At 42.4% G+C, this 10,000-nt stretch overlaps 1 protein-coding gene across 2 annotated transcripts in view; it reads left to right on the forward strand.

Annotated features, from left to right (window-relative positions):
* The window catches only part of TMTC3 (transmembrane O-mannosyltransferase targeting cadherins 3), a 293,500-nt gene that overhangs the window by 128,601 nt on the left and 154,899 nt on the right, over nt 1–10,000 (forward strand). For both annotated transcript variants that reach the window (XM_085890215.1, XM_085890224.1), the window contains exon 8: nt 3,578–3,726. In XM_085890215.1, the coding sequence (XP_085746341.1) occupies nt 3,578–3,726 (149 nt within the window). The remainder of the gene's footprint in view (nt 1–3,577; nt 3,727–10,000) is intronic.

The following is a 10,000-nucleotide window of genomic DNA, read 5'->3' on the forward strand; positions in this document are numbered from 1 at the left end:
CAATTATTAAGTGCATGCTGCTTTTCCTTCTGAGAAAATATGCACATGTAAGTTATGGTAATTGATTTAAAATTTGCTTGTCCTGTTCCAATACAGTACTTTGTTACTCACGCTGCGGCCATAGGCTTAGCATGTGAGCATTGTGATGATTCCGTCTGTGCATTTGTTTCTCTGTTGGCAGAATAACTGGGCAATGAGGGCAGCGAGAATTGCCAAATCTTTTTAAACTGAGCTTCATATTGTGAATTTCTCTTGACGAGTTCAATTTTGAGATCACAAGGTAAAATAGGAAATTAAATTGGGGACAGGAACTACATTTATTCACACTACAGTCATAGGCTGGCAAATGAGTACTGTATTGTGAACTGCGCTCTCAACTTCAAACCCTGTGTACTTATGTACGGCTGAGTGAAACTGTGGGTGGGAGTCGGCTATCTTGGAACGAATTAGTGGGGTACAACATCCCGTCTATTTATTATGTACACTATATCGAACCAATAAAAGAAAAGAGACAACCGGGCATATTTGAAATGTTTCCCAAAACTTGGCATGTACTTACAACAAGGCAATGATATTTGAAGCAAGTATTTACAAGCAGGCAAATACACAAAATATAGCAATTACCCCTAGCATGTAAATATCCTCTTAGACACACTTACTTCAGACAGGACAATAATACAGGAGAAGGAGAGAGGAAGAAATAAGTAGAAAGAAGCAGTGCGAGGCTTGAGTGCAGCCTCTCGTTCACCCCACAAAAGCAAGCAGGCTTGCACTGATCTCAAAGTAGAGGGAAGGGAAGGAAGGGAATGCGGTGGTGTGTCAGTGTAATGTCGGGGGAGTTGTGTGTGTGTGTGTGTGTGTGTGTGTGTGTGTGTGTGTGTGTGTGTGTGTGTGTGTGTGTGTGTGTGTGTGTGTGTGTGTGTGTGTGTGTGTGTGTGTGTGTGTGTGTGTGTGTGTGTGTGTGTGTGTGTGTGTGTGTTGAGGGGTTGCACCCGAGGATTGCATACTGCCATCTGCCCTCGGAGCCCTTTGGTCAGCGCACTCATTAAGGCAACAAAGCAGGCCACTCGTGGTTCGGCAAACAGCGAGTGGTACGGCAAACAGTTAGCGGTTCGGAAAATAGCTCGTGGTAGCCAAGCAGCTCATTGAAGGCAGACCGCAACACAGGAGCTCTGCGGATCTTGATGGGCACCAACTTATGTGGGGCTTTGAGCAAAGTAGAGCAAAGGATCGTCGCTGCACGCTCGTGTTACATCTTCGTTGGCCTGCAGGGCACCGTCGTTGACTACGGAGCCCCTCCTGCTTGCTGTGTGGGTCTGCATGTGGTTTCTACGTGGCCATGCAGCAGTCCCCCACTCGCAGCATGCACCCGCCATGCGGCTCACACGTGGCCATGCAGCCCTCCCCCACTCACAGCGCGTGCCCATCACACAGCTCGCACGTGGCCATCCAGCTTCTTCCCACCAGCGGAATGGAACTGGCTTTGATTGTAGTCTCGGTGTAGTTAGTGCCATGGAAAGGTGTGGGCTGTGGAAAGGATGTGATAGGATTGAGGATGGGAGGGATTGAAGTGGATTAAATTAAAGGGGGTTTTAAAGTCAGTATGGGGTTTGAGAGGGTGAGGGGTGAAAGCTTTTCAGGGAGCATGGGGAAATAGAAGCTTGGCAGTGAAAGGGCAAGGAATTGGGATGGATGATGGGTAGATGGATGGGTAGATTGATCCTCCTCCTTCGTTTGTAGCACATGGCTGTGGGTAGCATCATTGGCTGAGGGCACGACTGTGCAGCTGATCCATTGCCCTCCATGGAAGTTGGGGAATCGCACAAAGGGAAAGAGCCTCGCCAAACCCACAGAACACATCTTTCCCATCCCCTGTACAAAGGGAAGGGACCTATCTTAGCACACATACGAATGAAATATCGAACTCTGGGTTCCCTATGTGTTGGATGCAACTCCCTGGGCGTCGGTTTTCCATAACCATAATGATGCAGATGCATTGATCGCAACACTAACGTACCAAGCAGACAAGCAGCACATCAAAAGAGTAAGTATGTTCAAAGGGCTCAAGAGACTCCAGTTGTGAGAGAGAGAGAGAGAGAGGGAACTTTCACAAGTCCAGCGATGTCTATTCAGATCAACAGTAGCCGTGACCTAGGAAGCGAAACAACTGATACTAACCAGGGATAGAAAGTGAAAGTCAGAATTCAGAGTAAATAACACTGTAGAGCAAAAAGTGATAGTTTTAAAAAAGGTATCAGGAAAGCTACATGAATGTTAATATACACCCTAACTTAAGCATCATCTCCCCCTCCGAGGGAGTTGTGGAGGGGAAGGGACAGGTATGGGGTCAAATTTATTTTGCACCCATGTAGAGCTCGAGTACGTATGCAAAATTTCAGGGAAATCTTGAATTTAGAGGTCATTCATAGTAAAATCAAATGTGAATTCCCAAAACAACAAATTCTAATACTGCATTCTAAAACGAAAATTGCAAGCCATAAGAAGAGAATCAACAGAATTCATGGAATTTGCTATTTCTACCAATTCGGAACATGCATGTAGAGAGTTAGTTCACGTCTAAAATGTTTGTTATTGTATATCAAGGCAGAAAACAGCCAGGACTTCTTAGAAGCGAAACATAATGGCGTGAGTCAGCACCTCCCACCAGTGTATTCTAGTTGTATTTTTTTCTCATTTTGTTTCATCTAAACTTCATAGGTATTTTGAAGTTATTCACCAAACTTTTATCTGCTTCAGAATACCCACGTCTTATTGTTTGTTGCTCAAAATATTTGTAGTCCCTTGTGACCACTGCACACATTTTTTTTTTTGAGCGGCATTCTGTGACATCAACATTTTCAAATTACCCTTCCAATATCCTTTTATTGTCTACAAGGAATCTTGTATATGCAGCCTTTGATTGTTTTTTTTTTTCCCCAAATTTTTAATTTTTAGAACCCAGACTGGACATGAGTAAGACATTGCTTTCTACTCACAGCCCCGGTCGCCTCGAGGCACATAGTTGTATGAATGTTGCTTCTGTTTTCAGGATTGTTTGATGAGTACAGATGTCTGCTATATTCCGGAACCCGGAAGTCCGAAATTGCTGGGTCTCAATACTTTGCTTGTTGATCATTGCCTTCTCGGTGTTATCTGCGGACGCTGATGATGCTGGGTGTGACAGGGCAATTGTTTTGTGATACTCTGGGTACTATTTTAAATGGTGGTAAATATAAACCATGTATCAAGATAAAAGAAATTCAACAAACAAAGAATAAACCTGATAGCAGCAAAACATCATAATAAACAGGCATGCGAGGGAGGATAACTAAATGAGAGATCGGATTAATGGAAGGATAACATTTTTACCTGCTGATCTAAGGGAAGCCATTTTCCTTCCACATGCAGACGATATATGCTCCAACTTTATCACAGTGTCCCGAAGTCATATAAATCAAATTGAGACTGATGGAATGACACATCGTTTGACATGTGCTGGAGGACAAAGATAAGTGAAATATTAATGTGCCATTGTGATATGCTTTCCTTGGCTTTGTGTGTGTGTGTTGGCCTGCAGGCATTGGCGTTAACAGTCTTCCCATTCCTTCCTGCATCCAATCTCTTCTTTCCTGTGGGCTTTGTGGTGGCAGAGCGAGTGCTTTACCTTCCCAGCATGGGTTTTTGCCTAGCCACTGGTCTTGGCTGGCAGCGTCTGGCCTCTCGCAGGTCAGTGTTGACTACATGACAGAAGGAGCTTAAGTGAACAGATTGCTTTGGCCTAGTGACAGGGAGGAAAAATGATGTTGGCTAAATCATCCAATCTTTTAGGGTTAAAGATGGCCAGATGATGACGTGAACAGGGGTTGTGACGGAAAAAGAAAGGTAGTGAAATACAGTGAAGAACAAGGTCAAACGAAGGAGAACAATCTCACAAAGGAGAGTACTGTTTATCATTAAAAAAAAATTGAGTTGAGAAAAGCTAAAACTGAAGTGAGCAGAGACTTGATATGATGCAAAGATAGACATGCGGGCCTCACGTGCACACTTCTGAATCTGAGGGATAAGTGTTCGTTATCATCAAATTTCCATCATTGAATAACTTGTTTATGATCCTACATAATGTATGGAGAAGACTGGGGTGTACATTTGAAAGTCTCGCAGTTTAGGAGACGGACTATATTAGGGAGACACAAGAAGGGGGGCAAGTGTGATACTTGTGTGCACATGCTTTGTATTGGGGAATATGGATGAAATGGGTTGGGTGGAGGGTATTGTGTGTGTATGTGTGTGTGTGTGTGTCTGTGTTTGTGTTTGTGCTTGTTCTGCAAGCCTTTTATTGTGATTAATGTATGCAATGTATTGGCAGTTAGATAAACAATTGGAAGCTAATTTGTACATCTAACTTCCTTCATCAGGTTTATAGTTGAATGTCAGGCATTGTCAGCCGATTGGTGAAAGACTCAGCCGGGCCAAAATAGTTCCCGGCCGATCCCACAAGAAGGAGGGAATAACCGGAGCCGTTAAAAGAACAAGTAGTAGTGAGTCTACAATGCAAACACCGAAGCGGTTTCGTTGAGTCTTGGTTTTCACAAGTTCGCATTCACAAATGTTCAGCAGACAAAAGTTGGAACTGCCATGAAAAATTTCATGGAAAAATATGTTTTTTCTCATCAACCGTGAACAACCATGAATGGTCCTGTGTTAGTGAAACCCACCAAATCTATTCCTTCAGGTATACAGTTTCCACTGGAAAGGCAATGGCAAACCAACCAGTATAACCCTTGCCAAGAAACTGCTTCAGCAGCACCAACACCCTGTAAAGAGTACGGTTCATCAAATCAAAATGCGGTTTCCAACCAGTTACACGCATTCTTCGAGTTGATGGTTGAGTTTCCTGATGCCATTGGAAGAGAAGTCATGTATTTGGCTCCAAAATGTTTTTGAAAAGGAAAAACCGACCAGCTCCCACTTGCTTGTATTTCTTACTTCCTTATTTGCATCCACGATCATTATACTGTGTGGTGTTTGTCTTCCTTTTTAATCTTTGAGGCATCCTTAGGTCCACTTTATTTTACCTTTAACTTGCTCTCCAATTTTGGCTTTAAAAAAAAACAGACAGTAACTTGTCATCATTTCGTGTGAAGCACGTGACTGCTCGTTTGAGTCATTACTGCGAGCGCTGCTGTGCTACTGATGCAGTGCCCCCTCTAGGTTAGAGCAGGAATTTGGAATTGGTTCTGAGTGTTGGCAATAGCTCCCCAACTCTTCGTGAAAGACACCGTGAGATTTTTTAGCATCTACCAACTAATGCTCGTAGCCTGGGCACTCGGTCTAACATCCATCTGAAGGACGGAGCACGCATTGATGCCTCGCCCTGCCTGCAAAACATCAGGGTGGTAGTTTATAGCTGGGCTGAGATTCAAAGCCAGAGTAGACCGCTTAAAGGTGAGTGCGCATACCTTGACGCTATCCTGCTCGCCAGAGAAGGTAGCTTGCTGTAAAATATCAAAACTGATTTAGATTAACTTTCGAAAAGTTAACGCATTTGCCTCCAAGGAAGCAAGTGCATTGAGGTCGAAAGTTTGCCACAAACTAAAGTTTGACTTGAATGCTCTTTGCTGAACACGGGCTGTTGCGTTTGAAGTGATGTTCATTCTTCACTTGTTGGCTAAAGGTCACAGTTTTATAGATTTCTTTTTCTTGCCATTTTCAGCGAGGAACTTAATTATCTCCGCCACCAATGGTGGACGGAGGTTATGTTTTCACCCCTGTTTGTCTGTCTGTCTGTCTGTTTGTCTGTCTGTTTGTCTGTGAGCAGGATATCTCAAAAAAGTTATGGATGGATTCAGCCAAAACTTTGTGGACAGGTTGGGTGTGTGACAAGGATGAAATGATTAGGTTTTGGTGAAGATCCGAATCCGGATCTGGATAAGAGAATTTTTAAAAAATTTCACAAGTGATTCTTCACCATTCAGAGATCATGCCAAAAACGATATGTCGTTCAATATTTCAAAATCTTGTGGACGGATTCGGCCAAAACTTGGTGGATGATTTGGGTCGGTGACAATAACAAGCTGATTAGATTTTTGTTAAAGTACGGATGCAGATCCGGCCTATCAGTGGGGATACAAAACATCAACTGTTCAGCTTGGTGGAGATTTGCGCTCTAACCAGTGCCGTTCTCGTTATATTTGTGTATTTGTGTATTTGTGCCATCCAAGATCCTGTATATTTGTCTTATCTGTGTGATGTATGTCACCATTACAGTGAAATAACATGAAATTTACTCAAGCATGTTTTTATTGACAGTTTATTGCACATGAGCGTTGGTGCTCTTTTTCAGTTGTTCTTACATAAACCACTGAATTGGCCTGCATCTATTGAATGGCACAGCACACAGCACATTTTTATGGTAATTTGATTGTACACGACATAAGCTAGATACTGGAATTTCTAGATGACTGAAAAAAAAGTTCAATGGGAACTCGAACCGGCACTCGTAGAGAGCATATACTTTCGCCGCCGCTACTGTTTTGTTCTTGGCATAAGAGTGTGGGGAACAGAAGAAGGAGCATTTTGGTGCTGATTTCATACGAATTGGATAAGAATTGACTGCGTTATGATAAAAATACGCACATCTGCAAGGTCGTGACCCCCCTGACCTTTGACTCCCAACCGCGAGTAAGGGCAATTGTATCAAGTTATTGTCATATAACGTCATTGTATCAAGTTGCATATCACAAGATTGGGCATTAAATTCTGAACATTTTGGCATTAGTTTCATGCAAATTGGATAAAAATTGATCGCGATATGGTAAAAAGATGATTTTGACCTTTTCATGACCTTGACCATGACCTTTGACCTGATTGCTCCCAAAATCTAATCAAATGGTCCTTGGCTAATAACCAATCATCCCACCAAATTTCATGCAATTCGGTTTAATACTTTTTAAGTTATGCGAATAACAAACAAATAAATAATCATTGGCATCTCCCACAAACATATATTTTGGTACTGATTATAATGCCAGGATTTGGGACATTTTCTTTTAAAAACAAGGGTAATGAAGTAATTGTGTCATGTCACCCATCACAAGATTGGGCAATGAATTCTGAACATTTTGGCATCGGTTGCATGCCAATTAGATCAAAATTGACCGCGCTATGCTAAAAATACGAATTTGACCTTTCCGTGACCTTGACCTTGACCTTTGACCCGATCGCTCCCAAAATCTAATCAAATGTTCCTTGGATAATAACCAAGAAATAACCAAGATAATAACCAAGATAATAACCAAGAAAATAACTTGGATAATCATCCCACCAAATTTCAAGCGATTTGGTTTAATACTTTCTGAGTTATGCGAATAACAAACAAACACACACACATATTCACAAATAAATAAATAAATAAATACACAGCGACCAATACATAACCTTTCGCAGAATGCGAAGGTAAAGATGGAGGTGATCCTGTGACAATTATTTTGTGACAGAGATAAAAGGTGACTTCTCATTATTGTTACATGGAGCTTTTAAATGTTTTGGAAGTGCTTCGGTGCTGTTTAAATATCACGATCCAGTTTTTCTTTGTTATGGCTCACAAGTTTCAGGCTCAATACGCTACCATTCTTTTGGAAAAACACTGAGAAATGTACAACACAAGCACACAAAATTTCATCCACCTGGAATGTGTGCTAAAATGTTCAATACACACCTTAACCCAACCTAATAATTCCATCCATCCATTGTACCATTCTCTGTGTAGAGCATTGGTGCTGCCTAAACAGTCTCCTTGGCTGTTTGACTCAATCCTGGACGGGTCGCCACTCCGCCACACTATACCAGCATAGCATGCTGGCACTCATTTTGTCAACCTTGGAAGGATGACAGGCCGAGTTAACCCCACCTGGTATTAACTCAACAGCTGAGCAGGATTTGAACTCAGGACCATAGGATCCCAAGCCCACCACCCTAACCATTAAGCCAACATCAGAAATACATTTAACATGCTTCCAGTATAATTATCAGTAAAATTACCAAGCATATAAAAGCCAACTAATAATTGATTATTAGTAAAATGATTAAAAACCTAAATTAATTTGATAAGCCATTATTATTCCAATCCATGAGCCCACACAGTCCATAAATGTTGATGAGGGGGGTGGGGAGGAAGAAGTGGGGGTGGTGGTTGCATTTTCCAGAGTGGACTGGCAGGGTGGCCGAGAGGTATGCACAGACACCTCTGATGTGGGTTCTAATCTCGACCCAGCAATAATCTCTCATCTTGGCGTTTCACAAGTAGGGTGATTTACCAATGTGTGTGCCATCCCTTGAATGGATGTTAAACTGGTTGTCCCATCTGTTGGCATTAGTTGTTGAATGGTAAAGATCCCATGGTGTCCTTCGCAAAGAGTCAGTAAGTTAACACCAGCGCGTTGAATAGATTTCTGCTCGAACCTACAGGGGGCACTGCATCAGCAGCACAGCCATGCTCAAAGCAATGATGCAGCCAGCAACTGCAGGCTCCAGGTGAAATTAATTTTCCAGAAATTATGTTTTTGTTGCGTAGAGTCATGGCTCGTGGAAGAGCTGGAACACAGAACGGATCAGGATGCAGCAGACTAAAAGGAACAGCAGAGAGGGGTGAAATGCCAACAGCAGGGCCAAGGGATAAAATAGATGGAGACAGACAAAACAGGGATGTGGGTAAGGATGTGTGGTTGGGGAGAATGCAGGGGATGGACATGATGCATACAGATGTAAATGCTCAGGAAGGAAAAACTGGAAGTTTGGGATCATAGTTTTGGATAGAGAATGATCTGAGATGGTGGTAAACAGCTGTCTTGAAAACCTGGAGGGAAGGATGAGATTGAAGAGAAAGTGGAAGTTGGTTCCACAGGTGTAGAAAAAAGTAGAACGAGTGAGTGGAAGTGAGCAGTGATTTGGATTTTGGGAGTTTGACCAGAAGGGGTTGCCACTGGACCATGTGTGTACTGCAGAAACCTTGGGGTGGCGGGACAAAGCACGGAGATTGCAATTTGCCTGATGATCCTACAGTTCCTTGCACTCAATGGGAGTGGGAGAGTTGCGATGTAACTCACCCTTGCTTTGACTTATTGTTCCTGCCTGGAGGTTACACGAAGGCCACACTTAGCATGATGTGCAATTGAATTTATGTTCGTCAATTATTTCACTTCAAAAGAGTATAAAATGACTTCGGCACAAGATATTAAATGATAAGTTTGAGTTTACTTCCAATCAATTCTCAGTTGTCTTTCTGTTGTGTTTTATTTCTACTTTTGTTTGATGTTCACTGTAAACACAAGCATGGGCATTGATCGTTACTTAAAAGTTGGGGGCACATTGCAAGTGCAAATCGCAGAGCCAATAGTGATGACCAGGCAAGTCTAGCCCCTGCAAATTGCTGAGTCAACCTGTATCCACTGCTTTGCAAGAATCTCGCCTCGCCGCTCAGCGAGTGATTAAGAGGTAACACAGGTGAGGTGGTTAAATGTGTATATATTTACTTTCAAATTGTTTTGTTTCAAAAGTTGTTGTTTTTGGATTATTGTTCTGGGCTTATAGAAGAGCAAGGTGACAGAGGGTAGAAGGGCAACAAACTGACGGTCGGAGAGGTGGACACAGAAAGTATGGGAATGAATAAAAAGGAAAGGAGGAGAGAATTGTGGGGAGGAAACACCTGCTCGGAAGGGGTTGGTTTCGACTTTAGAGGGTGATATAGGGCGATAGAAATGATTACTTGTGGAGATTTAATATGACATGAGATGGTGGTATATTTTCAACTTGAAGATTCATGTCAGTTCACCATGCTCGAGAAAGATATGGGAATGAATAAAAAGGAAAGGAGGGGAGAATTGTGGGGAGGAAACACCTGCTAGTAAGGGGTTGGTTTCGACTTTAGAGGGTGATATAGTGCAATAGAAATGATTACTTGTGGAGATTTAATATGACATGAGATGGTGGTATATTTTCAACT

This window comes from Eptatretus burgeri, chromosome 1, assembly GCF_056783735.1.
Source record: "Eptatretus burgeri isolate ZD-2024b chromosome 1, Ebu_testis_v1, whole genome shotgun sequence".
In the NCBI taxonomy this organism is placed as follows: domain Eukaryota; kingdom Metazoa; phylum Chordata; class Myxini; order Myxiniformes; family Myxinidae; genus Eptatretus; species Eptatretus burgeri.